At 40.0% G+C, this 23,631-nt stretch overlaps 1 protein-coding gene across 1 annotated transcript in view; it reads left to right on the top strand.

Annotated features, from left to right (window-relative positions):
* LOC124776602 (tetratricopeptide repeat protein 39C-like) overlaps positions 1–23,049 on the top strand; it is an 80,108-nt gene extending 57,059 nt beyond the window's left edge. Inside the window, exons 8-10 of the mRNA XM_047251672.1 lie at positions 1–252; positions 13,362–13,582; positions 21,464–23,049. Of these exons, the coding sequence (XP_047107628.1) occupies positions 1–252; positions 13,362–13,582; positions 21,464–21,577 (587 nt within the window). The 3' untranslated portion in view covers positions 21,578–23,049. The remainder of the gene's footprint in view (positions 253–13,361; positions 13,583–21,463) is intronic.
* The last annotated feature ends 582 nt before the right edge of the window (positions 23,050–23,631 follow it).

Genomic DNA, 23,631 nt, shown 5'->3' with positions numbered 1-23,631 from the left:
TCTGTGCAGGTGCAGCAGGACGTTTGGAAGAGGCTGCTCAGTTGACAGCAGAAGCTCCTTTGCTGGCTTCCTCTGGAAACCACCGTTCAAGCTCCCAACTTGAGATTTTCATCATACGACGGACGCATCATTTTAGTACAACTACACCAGTATTTGATACTGCCTACTGCTGCCTGCTGGCATTTGAGCTGCTCTTCTTGTGGAATGCTTTGCCATCTTGTGATCAAACCCACATTCATCAGCTACTGGAAGGTAGTTATTTTTTAATGTCTCTCCAGCACAGTAGCATTTACATGCATGGAACGAAGCTGTGGGTAATTATGAGTAAAACTGGGATGTCTGTAGCTAATTGTGGAACAATTATTATTGTGGGTGAATTTTGAAGCCATTTCTTCTGATACTCTTTTTTCCCCTGCTTTTGTAGTGAAAAATTGTTGCCTTTGTCTAGATAATTATGTCTCTTCCATAGCCATTTATGCCATCTGAAATATCTGCTTGTGGCATTAGAAAAGAAATTTGTCTTTCAAAGCATTATTTAATTTACGGATTCTCAGGTATCCAAGGAGTATGGTTTATTTTAATTTCACTTGCATTTCTGTTGATAGTAATTCAAATGAAATATTTTAAAAAGATGCCCCCCTAATGTAAGAAAATGAAAACTGAACACACACACACACACACACACACACACAAACCACTATCTCTGGCTGCCAAAGCCAGACTGTGAGCAACTGCACATAATTGGAGACTATGAGCAACTGCACATAATTGGAGAAGCATCTGGAGGATGGGGGGGGGGGGGGGGGGGGGGTAAGAATGAAGCTGGGATGAGGATAGCAGGGTAGTGGTGGGGGACAGTAAAATACCACTTGTGGGAGCATACAAGTGTGAGGTGGAAAGACGTTAGGGCAGATAGGTGCATTCGGAAGATTAAACAAAGGGAAAGGGGAGGAAGGGGAGGAAGGGGAGAAGTGAAAAGAATGTGGGTGCATCGGTGGAATAGAAGGCTGTGTAGTGCTGGTGCTGGAATGGGAATAGGGAAGGTGATAGGTGGGTAAAGGACAATAGGTGAAGCCAAGTAGGGTTACAGGACCATAGGACGTATTGCAGGAAGAGTTCCCCAACTGCACATTCAGAAAAGCTCGTACTGGTGCAATGGATCTATATGGCACAATCTGTGAAGCAGTCATTGGAATAAAGAACATTGTGTTGGGCAGTGTGCTCAGCAACTGGGTTGTCCACATGTTTCTTGGCATGCTGGTGATCATTCATGTGGACAGACAGCTTGTTGGTTGTGATGCCCACATAGAACACAGCATAGTGGTTGCAGCTTAAACTGTAGGTCACAAGACTGGTTTCATAGGTAGCCCTACCTTTGATGGGATAGGTGATTCTTGTAAATGGACTGGAGTAGCTGGTTGTGGAAGGATGTATGGGACAGGTCTTGCATCTAGGTCTATTGTAAGGATATGAACCATGAGGCAAGGAATTGGGAACAGGGGCTGTGTAGGTTCAGTGGGTGGCGGAATAGCACTGGGGTAGGGGTGGGAAGGATGGTGGGTAGGACATTCCTCATTTCAGGGCACGATGAGAGGTTGCCAAAATTCTGACGGAGAATGTGATTCAGCTGCTGCAGTCCTGGGTAGTACTGAGCGCAAGTATATAAATTATTGGTCATGCTGGCTGCTTCTGCCATACTGCTGCTGCCTGAAGTGTCATTGCTGATGAACTCAAAAGTTGCCACTAGTGGGCAGCACTGCCATGGATGCCACTGCTGCTATGCCACCGTCAAGATCTCCGCTCCTGGAATAATGTATTAAAATTACAGCTGCAACTCTAAAGGGATTATACTCATATCCCAGATGAGAAAATTCCAATTGTAACTGCTGCTGAGTAGTTGCTCTCCCTAAAAGCATCCCACATCAACAAACCAGTCGGGACTTCACCTGATATTGCTCATTCCTTAGGTGTTTGGACAATCAATGGCTTTGTATGAAAAGAATAGCTCAATTTAGCCTTAGGGTCAAGCCACACATGTCTGCTTTCATGTCTCGCAACCAATTCATTGAAAATAATAACCTGTATTTGTGATCCTTCAGTCCAATAGTTTGTGCATTGGCTAGAATTGCAAGTTAATGAAATACACAAAAATACAAAATAAAAGTTAAATGAATAATTTAATAACAAGGGTTTTATTCTAACATCTGTAATTGATGTAGACAACAGAGAATTATGTTGAATAATGTTTATTCAAGAAAGGACATCTGAGGTAAACAGGAAGTGGCCATATGATATTCAGACAAAAAAATTTCCTTATCAAGTGCAGTAAAGCTATGTTGAAAGAGTTATGAGAATGGTAATAAAATCCCCAGACTAAACAGTCCTTGAAGATACACAAAAGCTAAGTCCCCCCCAGACTAAACAGTCCTTGAAGATACACAAAAGCTAAGTCCCCCCAGACTAAACAGTCCTTGAAGATACACAAAAGCTAAGTCCATTTGATAAGCACAATATATGAAATATTCACCAGCTCAAAACATTCCAAAGTTTAACCTGATGATTTACAAATTATCGCATATGATACAAAAAAAAAAGTAATTCATTCTTTGTCTATTGTCAGTTCCATAAATCACATGGAAATAGATTAGAGTCCTACTCTGGAGCAGCACATTCAGACCTCTTGTGAGTTCAGAGTCTCTCCAAAAGTTAGAGATTTTGGGAGCCATTCACCACCCAGAATCAATCACTTATGTGACTGAATCATGCATGTTACACTCAACACCAAGTGTTCAGAATTGTTCCCTTGAGTTCCTCCCTCAAAAAGTCACAGTCTCCTCTTGACTCTTGTAGTGTTTGGCTACTGTTTGCTTTTCCATTGGCTGAAGGCCATGCCCACATCATTCTTACACTCTACAACCATGATTTGTCTCATCATGACCACTTTCTCACATTAAACTAATATATTACAACAATATTCAAGTAAAAGAAATAAACGTTTGGTTACGCTCAGATCATTTACAGTAAATGTAAGTAATAGTTTGTGCATAAATAAATAACCCAGCATTCTTGCAAAAGTGTGTTCATGTTAAATTGACAAATAATTGTAGTTAAATCTTGTTTAAACAATTATTTATGCCCCTCAACTGAAGCATCTTTCAGTTTTCTCTTCAGTTGTGGTGTCTGCTAACAAAAGCAATTTACCACTTTTAAACAGCACAGCTTTTTAATAGCACTTGCAAATAACATTTAAATCAAGTTACTGGCAAAATAATAAACTGTTCATTAAATAATGACATGATGATGATGAGGTCCCATACTCCGAGGAGTGTAGGGGACGATGGGAGACCCGCACTGCTGTACTACCCAAGGTCCTAGTGGAGGTGTTTCGCCATTGCCTTCCTCTGACTGTAATGGGGATGAACGATGATGATGATGATGATGATGATGATGATGATGATGATGACACAACAACACCCAGTCATCTTGAGGCAGGAAAAATCCCTGATCCCGCTGGGAATCGAACCCGGGACCCCGTGCGCAGGAAGCGAGAATGCTACCGCAAGACCCCAAGCTGCAGACATAATGACATGAGTACGGCAAAATATGAGGTGTTGATGCCATCTTCATTTGCTGTGTAAATGTGGATAATACGATGTTCTGACAAACATTTATGTAATAAAAAAGATATAAAAAGACAGTGTTAGTCAGTATATAAAATGGTTACAAATGAGTGGCTTTCAGGGATGATAGCTATCTTGCAGTGCTGTTGTCTGAGATACCATTTGTTGAAATCGCTTGAAGCATTTAAAAGTTGTTAATGCAGAGGTTGATTGTGAAAATGCGTATAAGCTGTGAAATGTTAATTTCTGTCATTTTAAATATATTGAAAATATTGTTGTGTCATCAGACGTGCCTAATTTTTCTGAGATTGCAGATGTATTCAGATGTGCATTAATATTTTACTGTGAGTTGTTGAATTTCAAAGAGCCCTGTAACTTAGCCACTTTTAAGATTCTCTGTATGTCCACCTTTCGACAGATGGTTTGCGGGACCTTTGCTTTTCAGTACTGAATGTCAGATCAAACCCCTTTCAGCTGTCTAAATTTTCAAATTGTTGTTTTATTGGGCTACCAGTTTCTGCGATGTATATTATACCATCTTCAGACTCCCTGATCGACATGCAAGAAGATGCCATCATTTGATCCAGTCGGAATAGGGGCCAGCATTTAAAGACTGGTATCGGTGAATTTTTTTGAGATAGCGATCACTTCAAACATCACCTGCCTCATAGCCCAATGATACAATTCGGAAATTTAGGTGGTTGAAAGGTGTTTGATTTGACATTCTATTTTTGAGATTGTATGGCACTACACAGTTTTTTGGAGCATTGTCTCCTGGACAACGGCCATCCATGTGACAGCTGTGCCAATTCCCAACTCCCAGGATTTGCCCATACCCAGTGATACTAGCCGGAAACAGTCATCATGCTAACCAGAAACAGTCATCTAGCCAGGCTGGCTGCAGTGCACCCTGAGCTGTGGACCCACTGGTGTTCAACTGTGCAACAAATTCATCTTACCTCACAGCACTACTGGGCAGCCGATTAACTCCCCTAAATGCACGTAACGTTACATGGTCCTTATGTGAGGTGTATGCTTGTTTCAGTAGTGTTTCACTTAAACAATGTCTTCTTCCCTCCAGCGATTCCCATTTGAGTTCATGAAGCATGTCTGCTACACTCAAGTGTTGATTAAGCCTACCAGTACAGTTCCAGTACCAGTACCGGGTGTCTTCCTTTAATCTGAGTCTTTGAGGACCTGAAACACTTGCACAGTACTCAAAAATAGGTTGCCCAAGTGTTCTGTACGTATTCTCCTTTATAGATGACTTACACTTTTATAAAATTCTCCCAATAAACTGAAGTCATTTGATACTTCCTTCTTTTAACATATTTTTTACTTTGCATACTTCCTGCTCATTTGCCTTCATAAATTCAAAATCAGTATATTGTGTGGGGTGAAATGGAGTCCTGGCATGAAGGTGTATTAATATAAGTTGGTTGGGCAAAAAAAAAGAGTAATTGTTGTGTTCATTGTTTTGACAGCTTTACATTCATCAATTACTTCCCATACTGTATCCATACTTAGATTATCAGACTGGTTTAGCTCTTTGCTGTGCTTTCATTTCCCAATGTTTGATAGTCCTATTTTAAAGGTTTTCTTACCTTATTACATTTTTCATTAAAAATCTGCTGATTAATTGCATTGTGGAGAAGGTTGATCATATATACCTGCCTGGCTCCATTCATAATGAGTGGAAGTTTCAGCCAAGCATTATTTCAAGTTTTGCAGTATCTTAAAACCATCTTGATGTCTCTGACAGAACAGCAGTTATTGTAGTGTCTCAGCAGGGTTGGATGAAACTTGTTCATTATTTGACGGATCTTTTCACCTAGTAAAAAGTATTCCTGTACTCTTGTGTTGGCTTACTTTTAAAGGTGGTGGTATTACAGCTAATCAGAGTTTCTTTCTATTGAACAGTTTTATTATTTTTGGGTTAGCTAAATTTAGGGACTCTGTCATGTGACAAAAGTGGTCAGAAAATTTAAATCTGAGCTACTGTAATTTAATATTTCTCCTGAGTTTTGCAAAATCTGTTGTGATAGAGCTTGTCTCAATTATTTTGATACCTATGCTCATCTTATTTATAAAATTATGAGAGCTTGATACATCAGTGAGGTTCATATCTATTGTACTAATAAGTAACTTACCAAATATACTGTAGAATTCACAGTCATGGCTGTACTTCAATTTAGTTTAAAAGATTAAAACAAGACAACACATGGACACACAGTTTAGTACTGCATGTCCTTTGTGTTGATGCTTTTTTAAGATCTGACAACGACAATAAAAATGGAACCAGATGAATTTTCAAATGAACTGAAATGTTACCAAGAATGCAAATTCTGCAGTTCATTTAGATAATTATAAAGATCAGTCTTCCTTAAAGGTCAAAGCAAATTCATTTCATCACAAATACAGTATAATATCATCAGAATCAATCTGACAAACTACACTATGGCTCCATTTCAATTCTACCTACTTTGTAGTAATGTTCAAGAAATTATTTTTTTTTTTTTAATTACAGTATGTTCATAAACAAAGTTGGCATTGTTCTACCTTTAATAACTGGTAGTGAGTAACCTTTTAATCTGTATTACATCATTTCAGGTCTTGAGTCCTGCGTGTGACCTCATTTTCGGACTTAGAAATTTTCAGCGTGTCGTATATTTACTTAACCCGTGTTGCAGAAAAACTCACTTCCGGTACATGTTATTCTTATGGAGATTAGAGCGCTGATATGCAACATGTGTGGTTGAATGTTCTTCCACAAATAACTACAATAACTCAAGTTTGTTTCTACCATATTGTATATTTAAATGTATAATCTTCAATTATTTTATCCCTTCTTGTTGGTCTGCCACTCCAGGAGTCATATGTATTTGAGTTATTGTTTTTCCAATAGTATGTTGTATTACCAGGTCCTTCAAAGCTGTGTTCCATAGATAGGTACTTATTTATAAGCGCAATTAAAGGAAACTACAGAAGTTTTATTGGAATCTGTAGTAATTGGATCCTCCACTTTACCAGGTTTATCATCTGGGTCTCTTAATATTGCCTTCTTTCCCTTTTTGTTCATGTTTACTACAGTATGTATGTTCGCCATAGTTCATTTTAACAATATTATCAAAAGCATAGTTTCTACTTACCATATGGTAGAGGTGCTGTGTTGCATGTAGGCACAACAAAAAGACTGTTAGAAAGTCAGCTTTCAGCCAAAAGGGCTTCTTCCAAATTAGACATCTCTCACACACGCGCGCGCACACACACACACACACACACACACACACACACACACAACTTAGATGGGTAAGAACAATGATTAATGAAGTTTGATGTCAGGAGGGTAATGAGAACGTAGGATATATTGCAAGGAGAGTTCCCACCCGTGCAATTTAGAAAATCTGTTGTTTGTGGGAAAGATCTAGATGGCTCGGGCTGTGAAGCAGTCATTGAAATGAAGGAAAGTCGTGTTGGGTGGTATGTTCAGCAACTGGGTGGTCCAGCTGTTTCTTGGCCACAGTTTGTTAGCGGCCATTCATGTGGCATACAGCTTAGTTTATAGATCACATAACTGGTTTCACAGGTGGCCCTGACTTTGATGGGATAGGTGATGCTTGTGACTGGACTGGAGTAGGTGGTGGTGGGAGGATATATGGGACATCTTGGATCTAGGTCTATTACAAGGATAGGAACCATGAAGCAAGTGGTTGGGAGCAGGGGTTGTGTAGGGATGGTCAAGGATATTGTGTAGGTTCGGTGGGCAGCAGAATACCACTGTGGGAGGAGTGGAAAGGATAGTGGGTAGGACATTTTTCATTTCAGGGCATGACAAGAGGTAGTCCTGTGAAACCAGTCATGTGATATACAAGCTAAACTGCAACCACTGTGCTGTATTCTACATTGACAAACTATGGCCAAGAGACAGCTGGACCACCCCATTGCTGATCATGGCACCCAACATAACGTTCTTCATTTCAGTGACTGCTTCGTAACCTCTGCTATCTGGATCCTTCCTACTAACACCAGCTTTTCTGAATTGTGCATGTGTGAACTCTCCCTGCAATATATCCTACATTTTTGTATCCCTTCTGGCCTCAACCTCCATAAGTCATTGTCCTTACCATTCCAGCTCTACAAAGCCATCTATTCCACCAATCCACCCTCAGTATTTTTACTTCTCTCCTTTCCTCCTCACCCTCCACTCCCTGCCCTCTGTCTAACCTCCCAACTGCAACTAGCTCCCCTATCCTCTCTCCATCTCATCTTTTAATGCTCCCACAAGCAGCACTTTATCATTCCCACCCCTAACCTGCTATCCCTCCCCCTCACCTCCGTGGCATCCTCCTCATCACCACCACCTGGTTGCCTCTCTCATATGCATAGCTGCTCGCAGTCTGGTCTCAGCAGCCAGAAACAGTGGTCAAGCGTGTGTATGTTGTGTAATTTGAAGGAGGCCTTTTGGCCAAAAGCTTACTTTCTGACAGTCTTTTTGTTGTGTCTGTCCAACACAGCATCTCTGCTATATGGTGAAAAGCAACTATCCTTTTCATAATATTGTTACAGTGCGTCCTGAATTTTCCATTGTTTGATTTTGCCTGGCAGTTCATTTTTAGTTATATCGAGCAATCATATTTATAACACAGTTGCTTGGCGCTGACCTTTGGCTTTGTGTGTGTGTGTTTTTTTTTCCAATTAATACATGGTGATTGTTGTAAATCATGTCATTCTACCAAGTTTGCAACAATGCTTATATTGCACAGTTCAAGCAGTAAGTTGTTAGATTTTTGAAGTGCAGCCTTGCTGTTGTTTTTATAGACACTATTGCCATTGATTTCAACAAGATCATCTTTTTTCAGTTTACTTATTTCTACAGTGAAACTTTCTACTACTGCATTTAACATGGCATTGGTAAACACAGTATGATTTACACACATATTTTCACAGATGGTTGGAGATAGGTCTTTTTAGTGGCTGTTGGTATAAAGTAAGGATGTTTTTGTGCCTCTTGGTATCAGAATTTCTCATTTGAAGCTTTGTTACTGCAGAGACTAAAGTTAGAAATTTACTTTATAGTGGTATCTCTAGAACTATACTTACCCATTGTGTTTGCTCGCATGAAGTTCCAGGCATTTCTTTTCCAGATAATTGATATGTTCTCAAAATTCTTGATATTTGTAATAGATTGGCACTGTTTCTTTTAAGACACTTATTAAGTTTCTTTTGATGGTAATATGTTTCATTTCTGGCTGCTCTGATATTGCACCGACAATCTCCACTGGTGACTGAGTGTGTTTCCTTAGCTCTAAGGCTGCACATAAATAAAGTGACCATTCTCAGGTAGACTGCCAGTACTTCATAGCACAACATTAGACGTTAACTTCCACATTAAGACAGTCTGAGCAACAAATGAAAGATCCCCTTGATCAGATATGAGTAACAGAATCAAATTCCAATATAACAAGAAGAAAAGTTGCTAATAGTGGAGATGCTGAGTCGCAGGTAGGCACAACAAAAAGATTCCACAGTGACATCGGTCATGATGGTCACTAGGACAAGAAGACAGACAAATGTTCTGCTGTAGTAATACCAGTCCCATTGTGGAATATCATCCCTGATTGCTGCTGGAGTTATGTCCAAGGTGTCTGCTGGAGTGACATCATAGTGCGGTTTGTTGTAGAGGGGCGAGCGAGACATCACAGGAACGGAGTCAAGGGATGCGAGGGATCAGAGTTAGCACAACTGGCATACTGAGCGAGAGCTCAATGGGTCATGGCGTGGCCAGCTTCAAGCGTGGAGCTGATCAATGAGCATTGCCTGCTCGAGCTCGTGTCACGATTTAATTAAGTAGCAGCTGGAGAAAAACCACAGTGGCACTCCATGAACACACATTAGTCCCTGCACTATTATTGATGTGTGCATTGCTTGGTGAGCATGACAGATTGTTTGTAATCAGTATAGTGTCCAGAGCATTTGGTGGACTTGAGATATTTGTAAACAATCTCTGGAGGAGGAGAGCCTGTGGTCCAAGGACAGGCTACCACAGGGCATGGACATTGAGCAGGAAAGCTGAAGTGGTCAACAGTGGATGTGTGTATTATCCCTTCCCCATTGGGGAAAAGATAGAGAAGCCATCTTGATGGTGGATACAAGATCTTGCCTCCCCTTACCCCATGGAGGGAGACAGAAGTACCAAATTGACAGGGCTGATAGGTGTCCACAAAGAAGGGGTGCATTCCTCACTGAACCAGCATGTGGGGAAGCTCGGTGGCTGTGACCCAGGCAAGGAATCCAGTCCCAGAGGTTGTGAAGTGGTTCCCAAAGAGGCGTGGACAATTTGAGCTTGCCTACAAGAGGACATTGGCACTGAGTGTGCCTGAAAAGAAAACAAATGGCAGAATCATGGCTGCAATGCTCAGGGCACAAGGTGCTGCGCCACATTCAGGAAAAGGGCTGGCTGTGGCTGCATTGTCCAGTCAAAATCGTGAAGCGGCATGCAAGCGTCTGGCTCAGTAGTGGGAGGATGGCCAGAGGTGTGATGGTGCCGGCAAGGGAAGGGAAACGTACTCAAATAGTGGCGATACACTCGAGGCAGCGGAAATGCCACACTAGTTGAAAACTGGTGTGCACTGGAGTACAAGAATTTGTGTGCATGGGGACGTGATCTACACCGCAGGAATGAAAACACAAGGAGACATGCATAGGAACATGAAATAATGGACACTGCAGGAAATTAAAATAATGGAGGACAAAACATCAAGGGAAGTGAGGAAAACTATATAGAGACACAGTTAACCAGAAGTAGATGTATGAAGTGTTTCACTATCCCTGTGAGGAAGGTTGCATCTTCCTGAAGCGGCTGGGAGAGCAATGTGTGGGAAGGTCATGGCGGTAACCTGGTCTGGTTGCTCTGATGCCAGATGACTATGGGCCAGTGCCACTTTTCAGAAGAGAACCCGCCATGGGTGCAATAGTGTCAGCCACAGCTGGAGGAAGGCAGTGGCAGATGGGTGGCAGATGAAACTGTAAGGTGATACTGGAGCCAGCGAACCATGAGCTGACTCATAAGGGTATAACAGTGACGATTTCCATGTAGTCTACCAGTACTTTATTAACAGAACACCAGAAGTTAAGTTACACTTAAGACAAAGTCTGAATAAAAACTGAAAGATCGTCCTTGATCATATATGAGTAACATAATCAAAGTCCATAGTGATGTAGAGTCAAAGAGTCACAGTAATAACACCAGTCCCATTGTGGAGTATTTCCCCTGGTGGCTGCTGTAGCAACATCATGCTTGCTGTGAAGTGTAGATGCGAGCCATGTATCAGAGAGATGGAGCCACTGGATGTGGCAGGACAAGGTTGGCACGAGTGAGCAGCGACCTGCATGTGCTCGACATCACCTCCAGTTGATGAGTTGTGGTGTGGCTGGCATTGAGCTCAGAACAGAGGGATGAGCAGAGCTGCATTCTGGAGGTTGAGCCATGACCTAAATATGCAAGTAGAGAAATGTCACAGTGGTCCTCGGTGACCATGTGACGGCAGATGCAATGTAGTCTCTGTGGTGGCGGTGTCACTGTTAATGCTTTTGAGTGTGACATGCGTCCCTGGTGGACCCTGCTGACAGTTACCCTTTCAACAGATTTTTTGTGATCTGTACAGTGTCCACAACATATGATGTACTCAAGATACTTGTAAACAGTCTGCAGAGGAGGAGCACCTGAGGGCAAAGGTCAGGCAGCCCTAGGGCAATTGATTGATTGATTGATTCATTCATTCGTTTGAACTTGGTTTGTAATGCGGGGTGTTTCACAGTTCTTTTTACACACTTCTAAGAGGTTGTAGAGGGGACTTAGTAGATCTCAAGTTTTACGTATGAACTCATGTCTGGGAACATCATCCAACAAGGCTACAGAGTGTCAAAGTTATAGGCGTCTGCAAATGTGTTTGTGTACAGGGTGATTCCGCGATGAAGTGACAAACTTCCTAGGATGATGGAGATGGATAAATGCATCAATTTGAGGCAAGGCCCCCTGTACCAGAAATGAACGAGTTGAAAGTTATAAGCAAAAATCCATTCTGATTCTTCTGATAGTGGAATACGTATACTGGTACTGTTGTTGCTAAGGTTGTCGGGTAGGCAACTTTCAGAGGTGGTAATATGGACCAAAACAAGAAAAAAGTCCAATAAACATGGGCTCTAAAATGCATACCTGAGGAACTATGAGTACTTTTTCATCTTCGCTGCTGTGAAACACATCTCCTCTATTGTGTGCTCATAGCACTTAAGTTATGCATTTTAGAGTCCATTTTATTGGACTTTTTACCTTGTTTCAGTCCATACTACCACCTCTGAAAGTTGCTCACCCTACATTCTTAGCAACAACAGTACCAGTACATTATTACACTGTCAGAGGTATCAGAATGGTTTCTGCTTATAACTTTCGACTCATTTGTTTCCTGTACATGGACCCTTACTTCAAATTAATACATTTATCCTTCTCCATCATCCTAAAAAGTCTGTAACATCATCATGGAATCACCCAATAAATACATACATTTACAGGTGCCACCATCTACAACTCTGATGCTGTATAGCGTCACTGGATGATGTTTCCGGAATGGGTTCCTAAGTAAAACTTGAGCTACAAAGACCCCTCTACAGCCTCTAGAGGTGTGTAACATGAATTGCGAAACACCCTGTATTTCCTATCATATTCACAAGATAAAAGAAAATTTCAGCTTGACAAATTTTATTGTTTAGTTCTACCAGAACAGGTCATATATTGCTTTCTGAATAGAAAAGTCATTATGGAAGCCAAACTGAACTGTTGTTATAAGGCTGTCATCAGAAATGTGATGTACCACTCTGTTATAAGTTTTCTCCTAAAAAAAGAATTGAGGACCCAGGAAGGAGGGAGATGAGTCTCTAATTTGAGACTAATCAAAAATTTCCACTTTTATGAATATGTGTTACTATTGTGTAGTATTTTGGTTGAAATACCTTCATGACAAAAAGAGATAATGTTTTTTAATGACCTAATGGTTTTTACAATCTTAACAAGTTGATTTGTCATAATTGATGTTGGCAGATGGAATATACAGTGTATTACAATGGAATTAGGAGCCAATTATTTGAATCCAACATCTGTCTCACTGCTATCATCATGGGGTTAAACATTTTCCCATTCTTAGTTTAAACATATCAAGCATATGCCAGATTGTCTCTACAATGATCTGGTCTTGAAATCTTGCATTTTTTGGCTTATTGCCTTGTTTTTGAATTTTTATGATATGGTAGACTACGCAGATTTGCAGTGTGCCTTTAAGTATTGATCTTCAGTAGCCCTGTGCATTAAATAAAGCTCCATCTTGCCATCACAAAATTCTTTGACCCTACATGCTTCCTTTTTTTCTTCCACTCTAATTATTCATGACGTTTTGTAAAAGAAAACTGGATTCATTTGTTGTAAGAATACTTTAAATAAAGAATTAAATTTCTCACTATGTGTCCTACATAACTTCTTCCTGTTATTTGTATGTATGTGTCCATTTGAATTGCCCCATAAAGATTTTTGTTTTTATGAGGCTGTAGTTTATGATTTTGTGTGTGTGTGTGTGTGTGTGTGTGTGTGTGTGTGTGTGTGTGTAATATTAATCACATTAATATTGAGGTATTCTCATTCTGTTAAAATTATGGTATAATTTTTTTCTCAGTTACAATTTGTTGTTTTCCCAGACTGCCAGTCAACTACAGGCCTGGAACCAATGACTGGTTTACGGCATCTGGTGATGGGTGCAGCACAGTGTTGTTTGGGACACACTGAGGAGGCTATAGCCAACTTCCGAACTTGCTTGGCCAGACGTAAGAATGTTGATGTTGACAATCTGGTGGGAGATCATCACATTTCTGCCTTTGCTCTCTATGAGCTGGGAGTGCTGCTGTGCAGGAATCCTGAGGTAGGTGTCTTACTATCCCTTAACTCTATGATATTGTTCTCTGGATCAGAAACTTTTTGAGAATTTGTGAAGACTGTGGCTCAGACTGCCATTGAACCTTTCCGATTTAGGAAAGCCATTGTTTTTTTGTATCACGTAAAATAAACATTAAGATGATGGTTATCAATGGATGGTTATAAATAAATATATAAATACGTAAGACACTGACGGAGTTTCTTTTCCTTTGTGCAAGTGATTTACTCATTAATGACTTCGATGTTGGTAGGATGCTGGGACTATTTTCCTTCCTTCTTCGTTGAGGTAACATGCTGTTCGTAAAACAATGGAATAGATGTAGTTGGCCAGAAGCAACATTTTTAACTTACTTTAAGTTGTTGCTTTGCAACCAACCAGTTAAGCTTAAAGCTCAAAAAATTTGGTAACTGCACTATTCACACCTTTTTGAACAAAAATCAGCTTTAATGAAGGTAATTTCTTACGCTAATGTTGTAATAATAGACATCTTTATTCCCTCAGCTTTTAATAGGTAATGTACACTGAAGAGCCAAAGACGCTGGTACACCTGCATAATATTGTGTAGGGCACCCACGAGCATGCAGAAATGCTGCAACACGACATGGCATGGACTATGCAGCTGAGATCAAACAGGATGCTTACAAACATGTCACTTGTCAGAGTTGTATCTAGACGTATCAGGGGTCCCATATGCACATGCCCCACACCATTACAGAGACTCCACCAGCTTCAATAGTCCCCTGCTGACATGCAGGGTTCCAGGGTCCATGGATTCATGATGTTGTCTCCATAGCTGTACACATCCATCTGCTCGATACAATTTGAAACAAAACTCATCCAACCAGGCAACATGTTTCCAGTCATCAACAGTCCAATTGTGATGAAGCAAGCTGGGATAATTTTAATTCCCCTCTTGTTTTTCCATCTGCCTCCTTAAATTTGTTTTGTTACTTTTAACCATTTACCATTAACATACGTGAATATAATCTGAATTTTCATAAAAGGAAAATATTGGTCCTCAGTTTTAAAGAATATAACGCCAGATCTAATTTTGTGCTTAGTTTTATGTATGTAATTGATGTTCTAATTTACTTTGACTAGTCCTAGTTAATATCGTTTGTTATAGGGTGAAATCAGTGATTGTTTCATAACTTAAATTTTATTGTTGACATATAACAAAGTATAAATTCTGTAATAATTGTAAACATTTAGAAGACGAAGTACTAGTAATCGTTAAGTATCTATTTAGCTCCATTCAAAAACATGTTAGCAAAACCAGTCCTTCATTAATTCCAAAGTAATTAACAGTTCTGTCAAAAGTATTGTGTACATAATTATATATGTTAATTTCATGATTTAAACAAATAATTCGCCCTAACTCTTGCAGTAGAAGAGACTGTTAAAAAGACAAAATTTTTCAATGTATTCAGTTAATTAAGTGAGTTAAGTTTTAAATGTAATTTCTGTAAATTTCACTTCAAACAATGTATAGTTTCAGCAACTATCATTGTGATTATATATAAGGGCCTGATTTTTGATCATGAGACAGTCAGTCCAAGGCAGAGCTTCAGACGAGTAACCTGTGCTGGTTAGAACAAAAACAATGCCTCAAATTAACTGTGGAATAAGTGTTAAACAATTAGGCCATGTGTAAAAACAGTGACAGTGTCTGCTCCATATGTACCTGTTTATTATTCAAGAACTGTGAATTTTTTGGTTAGGTTTTACTGTTGTTAGATGTTCAACAAGAAACTATTGTAATATGTGGAGTTTTGCCTGCAAATTATTAATGGGGCTTATGGAAGGTTTAAACAATAGTGCACTGGCCATACACATATAACTGTGTATTATTAGAGGGTTGTGAACAGTGAAATTAAAGTACTGTAAAATGTAACTGTGCTTCTGTTGGCTAAATCATTTAAAATAGTCAGTATCGGAATCCACAACCAATTTTTTCAGCCAGTGTAGCAACGCAGTAAGTCGACACCGAGAACAATCATCAACAAATGAAGAATTAAAAGCAGGTGGAACTGATACACATGTTGGTGTTGACAGGTCCAGGTGAGGCGTAAAGCTTTGAGTCGTGCTGTCATCAAGGGTACACCAGTGGGCCTTTGGCTCCAAAAGCCCATATAAATGACATTTCATTGAATGGTTTGCACGTTGAGACTTGTTGATGGCCCAGCATTGAAATCTGTAGCAATTTGCGGAAAGGTTGCACTTCTGTCATGTTGAATGATTCTTTTCAGTCGTCATTGGTCCCATCCTTGCAGGACATTTCTCCGGCCGCAGCAATGTCAGAGATTTGATGTTTTACCAGACCTGATATTCACAGTACACTCATGAAACAGTCATAGGGGAAAATCCCCATTTCATCGCACCTTGGAGATGATGTGCCCCATCACTCGTTGACTACAACACCACTTTCAAACTCACTTAAATCTTGATACACCTCAGGGGGTTCATGGTTCTCTCATGAGTTCGTACACGGCCCCAAACTGTTGCAAGCCAAAGCTTCCTTCCTTGACTGCATTTCCTTTATGCTGCCCTCCCTCTCTCTCTCTCCTTGCTCCTTCTCTGTTGCCCCCTCTTTCCCCTCTCTCGGCATTCTGATTTATGTCGACCTGGCTACCCACCAGTTTTCCTGTATTGGTCGCAGTTTTATTCCTTTTTCCTGTTCCGTCCTGTCATCCTTTTTTGGCATTTAGGTCTCTGCTTGAGGTTTGACCTCCAAATCAAAATTTCCTATTTTTAGTGGGAGCCATTTGGGGAAAAACTCCCTCCCTAGCATCTGCGGTGTGAATTCCTCTCCCCCTTCCTTCTCTTATATCTCCCCCACTGTAGCCCCCATCCACCCTGATAGGTCACCAGCACGTGTAGCCAGTCGGTGTGGTGGGGCTGTTATGTACTCATATGGCTGATCCCCCTGGCAACTCGGGGATCACACTACTGATACCTAAGCTGTTCCCTACCCATGAATGCCAAGGAGTGGATGCTTATCTTCTTGGAACATTAGAATGCCCAGCAATGTCTGCCGTGCCAGGCTGCCCTTGCTGTGGCTGGATGACGCCCGTGGGGAGAGACCCGGTCAGAGTGGGTGGTATCAGGATGGATGCTTGGTGCATGAAGCGTATCAGGCTGCAAAAATCCGGCTGTTCTCACACAGCTGTATCTTCGAATGGTGAAGAATCATTATATGCTGCTTCATATTACCGTGCAACCTTCCCTTCCCTGGTTACACCATGGGAGGAGGGCCAGGCTTGCCATCTTGGGATGAAACACTTTCCCCGTTGCCTCATCTGTACTAGGACAGATGGCGACACATCCACTGCCACAAAGCCATTGTTTTTTGTGGAGAATGTCAAGGACAAGTTTGGTGAAATGGAGTCTCTTAGTAAGATGCGGTCGGGCTCCATGTTGATCAAAGCTTCTTCTGCCACCGCATCCACAGCTCTTCGTGCCTGTGATCGTCTAATACACCTCACCAATCTCTGAGTACGGTTGAGGGAGTAGTTTTTCATAGGTACTTCATCCTGCAAACAGATGAGGAACTCTGGACTAATCAGGAGTGGTGTCATGTTCATTTTGTTTGACGTGTGCAGAAGTGTCACAAAGACAACCGTGCCGATACTGGCGCCTTCATTCTGGCTTTTGAGGGGGTAACCACCCAGAGAAGGTCAAGGTTATGTGCTACAGATGTGACATGAAGCTGTACGTCCGTTCACCTATGCAGTGCTTGTGTTTTGAACATATGTCTTCCCGCTGTATGGCAGACCCTCTTGTGTGGTAACTGTGGCCACCATTCCATGAGGGAGGCCCCTGTGTTCCACCACCTGTGACCGCCACTCCTTTTGTTCACTAGATTGCCCGGCTTACAAGAGAGAAAAGAAGATCCAAGAATACAAGTCCTGGATCACCTGTCTTTTGCTGAGGCTTGCCAAAAGTATGAGTGACTCAATCTTCAACTTTTGCCTCTGTTACTTTGTTTCCTCCTCCTACCTCTTCCTTGCCCCAACACCGTCCCCTTCACCCCTCCCTCCAGTTCTCACTACCTCCAATCCGGGAGCCAATCTCACTCCCCGTTCAAAGAAGTGCCCCCTTCTTTGCCAGTGATGGGCTCCTCCCTCCCGAGACCCCTCTCCCGAGCATCTCTCAGGCTGGAAGACTTCTGCCACCACTCGGCCACATGAAGCACCATCTGTGTGCTTCAAGGTCGCCGGCTCTCCTTCAGTTCCAGATCTTGCAGAAGCCTGTACTCTCACTGTGCCCTGCTCTCCTCACATTGCAATGTCTACCTTAATCCAGCAACTCCGCCTCCGTTTCTCCTCCTTGGTGACTTCAGTGCCCACCACCCGCTGTGGGAATGTGTCACTTCAATGGGTAGTGACATCCTAATTGACCAACATATTATGGACTTTGATTTGTGTCTCCTCACTGATGGTTCCCCTACCCACTTCAGTGCCGCTCATGGTCCCTTCTCTGTTATCGATCTCACAATCACCTCCACTGCCCTCATAGTTTCCCTACATTGGTCATCCCATGATGACTTTTGTGACAGTGACCACGTCCTGGTGATTCTGTCATTCCCCTGCTGCCGCCAGGCAGACAGGCCCCCACGTTGGGCATTCTGCAGGGCCAGTTGTCCTTTATATACCTCTATTGTGCACTTCAACACACCCCTCTCAAATTCCATTGATGTAATAGTGCAAGGTCAGATTCAAATTATGTTGGGTACTCAAATCTCAGCGCCTTTTGTCCGTGTATCAGTGTGGCTTCCGGGCAGGACGATCTCCAACTGACCGTTTACTCAGGTTCAAAACGGTCCTCACACAGGCTTTTACTCACCACCGGCACCTTGTCGCAGTCTTCTTTGACCTTCATAAGGCATACGACATGGTGTGGTGCCGTCACATTTTAACTACCTTCCATGACTGGGGCTTCCATGGTCCCCTTCAGATTTTTATCCACAAGTTTTAATCTCACTGGCTCTTCTGGGTTCGAGTTGGCACTTCACTCAGCACCCCTCAGATTCGGGAGAATGGTATCCCACAGGATTCTGTGCTAAAGTGTCACACTCTTCCTTGTTACCTCTGTTGGGCCTCTGATCACCATGGCCTTGTACATCGACGATTCTTACATCTGTTGCAGCTGTGCTCCACGGTGCCCTCACACAGATCTCTGCATGGGCCCCCCCCCCCCCCCCCCCCCCGGACTTCCAGTTTTCTCCCTCCAAAACACAGGTTATGCATTTTTGTCATCGACCTACAATACACTCCAATCCAAAACTTAATTTAAGCGACCACCTCAATGTTGTAGCACAGTCACATTTCTTGGGCCTTATTTTTGATAAGTTGACGTTGCTGCCCCACGTTCGTTACCTTATGACTACATGTATGCAGAAGCTTAATGCTCTCCATCTCCTGGCCCACACACCTTGGGGTGCAGACCGTTCCACTCTTCTCCATCTTTACCGTGCTCTGGTCTTACTTTTTAAAATATTTAGCTTCACATTCACTATGTTGCACCCTTTTATTTTGCTGTGAAAATGTTCATGGCTGTGTACTGAGGAGTCTGAGCATACAACTTGAAGCAATGTGAGGTGAGCATCAAGTTTTCTTTATTTCATGTGTGTTCAAAATGATTTTCTTTGAATAGATCAGCTTCATTGTATACGAAATCACCTGAGAAGTATATAAAGAGATGGCAGAATGTTTTTAGGTCTTTAAATAACAGTTGACATGATGCCCTTGGGTGTGCAGTTCACATTACGAATAATTCTTTCTTGCAGCTTCAAGATTTGTATAACATTTCCTGAGTTTTGCCAAAACATTATGCCATATCTAATAATGGATTCAAAATAGTTTAATTTATTTGCTAGATATTGTATATTTCTATCAAGTTTATTCCTATGAATTTGATGGAGTTAAGTTCTTCCGTTTTTTATTATTATGAATAATACAGATTTCTTCAGTCTTTTACTGTTTGGTTTTAAAACTCATCACATGGGTTTTTGAAATGTTTAACATTACTACATTTAGACTAAACCATTTTTCCAAGTTACTGAATATATTCATGGCACTGTGTGGTATATTGTCAGCATTTTCATTCTCAATTTGGCAGATGCGAACAAGGTTAGATGAGTATTTATATTGAGAGGCAAGACATTTATATAGAACAGGAATAAAATTGACCCAAAGATTGACACTTGAAACACCTTGTGATATAGTTCTCACCAATGAGAAGTAATCTGCTCCATTTTATGTGAATATTACACTTTGTTTCTCTCCATGAAATATGATTCAAACCATTTCAAAGCAATATTCCTTATTGTACACCTGTTGAGACTGAAAAGCAGCAGAGCATGATTTACAGAGTCGAATGCTTTTGTGAGATCGTGGAATATTCCTGCGACTTTAATTTTCCTATCTAAACATTAATTAACTTTTTCAGTAAACTTATTTAGGGCGTCTACTGTGCCTTTGTTGGAAGCCATATTGGCTACTTGAAATGATACCGTACTGTGTAATAAAACTTTATCCCTGTAAAGCAGTGCAATTTTTTCAAATATTTTTGATGTGATTAGGAGTAGAGAAATTGGGCAATAATTCTCTATATCTTCTTTTGAAACTTTATGTCTGCGTACTTTAAAAGATATCCATCAAACAATTTGTTTATTATGAGAAAGAGAGGATGAGCCATTATGCTATAAACTTTTTAAATTGATTTGGTGGGTATTTCATCCCAACCTCCAGACGCCTTTGTTTTTAAGGGACAATATGAGATTTTCAACAACTTTTGTTGAGACTGTGTTGAATTTTTAAGATATTCACTGATATTACTTTTCAACCCAAAACTGTTTTCTTTCTGCTTGTAATTGGCTACATCTAAATGAGATCTTGCTATGTTTACGAAGTACTCAAGATATTTGAGCTGCGGCTCTTGGTCTTGCGGTAGCGTTCTCGCACACGGGGTCCCGGGTTCGGTTCCCGGCGGGGTCAGGGATTTTCTCTGCCTCGAGATGACTGGTTGTTGTGTGTCTTTCATCATCATTTCATCCTTATTCTCTTGAAAATCGCCGTAGTGGCGTTAAAGAACTTGTGGAACGGCGGCCGAACAGCCCCGCGTGGGGTCTCCCGGCCACCAATGCCATACACTCATTAATTAATGGATTTATTCTCTTTATCCTGACACGTTCCACATCATTATGAAGTGTCGTCTTCATGATCTATGGAACAAGTACTAATCTAATCTAATCTAAACCTAACACATCTAATATTTTAAACACTTGCCTAGAAGAAAACTTTAGTGAAAACCACAAATTGTTCTTATTCCGCAGTTTTGTACAGTGGAAACTTACTTTCTTGAAGATGAGATATTTCTTAATATAATTCCATATAATTCAACAAATTCGAATGATATTTATAGTGTTTAACGATAGCAGGCTGTTTAGTTGTGTTTACTAACACATCAACATCTCTCTCTCTTTTTACAATATAATCTTTCCCCACTTGCGACCCATGGGTTTTTAGTGTTCTTCCTAATTACCTTACCAGTAAAAGTTATTTTCAAATCATAACTTGAACTAGTAATGAAGACATTAAATTGGACACGAGTATCTGATGTTTTTATGAATTTCAGCTCAGTCCATCTCTTTTAAATTGTTGTAAAACCATGTAAGTGCTGTAATAACAGCTGTTAGATGCCAATAGTGTGCTAGCTGTATGTCGAAACATCACTTTGTTGTTTTGACTTTGTGCAATGTTTTTATGTAGGACATGGATTTATTGAAGAATGAGTGTTTAACTGTGTTCTATTTTTTCTTAGAAGAATGTTTAAAAAATCTAGTGTTTTCTTGTTTTGTTTCAGTCATTAGAGGAAGGCAAACTGTTGTTACATCGAGCACAGACACAGTACAAGGCATATGACTTTGAGAACAGACTGAATGTTCGGATTCATGCAGCTCTCAGAAGCCTCGAATAATAAAGTTTTGATTGTATTCTAAAGAATGAATACCAGCACTGAATCTGTCCAAGTATTAGTCATTGTAATTTACCATACTGATTCACTCTCAATGTGCTTCCGGTTTTTATTTTGTGTTTTTTTCCACTAAATTGTGCACATGGGAACTAAATCACACTTACACATTACCAATCTTAAAGGAAACCTGTGTACTCAGTAGTTTCATGTTATCAATATGTCATGAATTTTAGTAATCATAAATTTCAGTGTGAATGGTAAACTGTCTCATGTTAAACTGAACTCCGTGTTTGTATTTAGTAAAACTTTACATGAAAATGTGTCGGTCACCTTTACATAAACAGTCTCATGACTATTGACAAATGAACTACATATGTTGTGGGTGCATGATATCAAAGCTGCTACTGTTTATATATTATGGGCCTAAATGTGATTTTACATCAGAAAATTTTGACATATTTTCCTTTGGAGGTATTTATATTATCCAACTTTGTAATTCTTGTGCATTGTATTGTCAAATATTCACATTTCATGCCAACTATAACTTACTACAATGTTGACATGTAATTAAAAATTGTGCAGAATTCCAGACTTTGTGACATTTTAACTGAAGGAAGACTTGTTTTATTTATTTTTTACATAACTGTACTCTGTACTGTTGAATGCATTGTCACTTGATATGTGTTGTTTATAGTATTTATCAGACAGTTTTACAGTGTTCTACGTAATTCGGTCCCTGTTATTGAAATTAAATGTTACATAAACTATTTATATCTTTTCAACAGTATTAGTTTTTTATTTATTTATATTAGTAAGATGATTGATAATCTCTGTATTACATGTGACTTGTTATCCTCATTTACTATTTATAATGCTGGTTATACAGTAACATTTCTCTGTGCAACTGAAGAAGCAGAGTATATATACTAGTTTATTCTGAAACATTTTCAGCAGCAAAGTACATAGCGCAAGCTCCACATGTCTTCTGTTTTCCATCACTACATACAATTATTAGTACAGTACATGAAATGCATTTGCACTTTTCCACCATTAAAATAGTTCCAGCAACAGTAATGGGCACATGTAGTGCATAAGCAATACACTTTGCCACTGAAAATGTCCCTTAATAAAATGAGGTACATGCTTGTACAAGAATATAAATTGTTGTTCCTTGTTCAGTACCATGTAGACATACCTGCATATTACCGGCGTGTTGTCAATAATATTAACATCACAAATCTGTTACTGTTTACAACTGTGGTTGTTATTATATACAATTGTGATATGGTCTTTACCAAAACCATTGTTATTTAACATCTTTTTCTACAATTGACGTGTTTTTTTGTATGATAAAAAATGTAGGCATCCATTTTTTTGCACATTTTATGTAATAGTCTAATCTCTAGTCATATCACGGTTTCTGAGAAGAAGTACGTGTCATTCCTGTCATATATTTGTGTGTGTTATTTATTATTTTTGCTATCCTAATTTTTATGATTTTACTTTATGAAACAAAAAAAGTGAAATGACATTTCCTTAACTTGATGTTCCCATTCATAACAGTCAATAAAAATTTGTCTGAATGTAGAAATTGAGATAACAGTGTTCATTTATTAAGAAAGTATAATCATATTAAGAATTAATACAAATCATAAAAATAAGTTTTTGACTTCTCCACTGCAGTTGCTCTTGGACTGGACTCTGGAAACTTTTGATACTTTCTGCTAAATAATAGAAAGTACTACTTCTAATAATATCGATATTGCATCTAAAAAAAAAAAACCCTGCCAATACAGTTAAAGTGTGTATACTCAACATGGTATTGTATGAACTCTGTACAACAGTAACAACTGACAGCTGAGGCTGATTTGTCAGATAATTTGACCGATAATGAGTCTTTCTTGTCTTTGTGTCATCTCCATTGCCGTGGCATGCTTTTGATCTAATGTCACACTGTGTCTCTCCAAGCCAAGACACCACAGTATGGCAAAGATAGTAATTACCACAACGTGTAGTGAAGTGCCACTGTTATCCCATCATAAAGGTGTACTAGTTTA

Source organism: Schistocerca piceifrons, chromosome 2, assembly GCF_021461385.2.
Source record: "Schistocerca piceifrons isolate TAMUIC-IGC-003096 chromosome 2, iqSchPice1.1, whole genome shotgun sequence".
Lineage (NCBI taxonomy): Eukaryota > Metazoa > Arthropoda > Insecta > Orthoptera > Acrididae > Schistocerca > Schistocerca piceifrons.
Note: the sequence above shows the minus strand (reverse complement) of the source record. Positions and strands in the feature narration are given on the sequence as shown.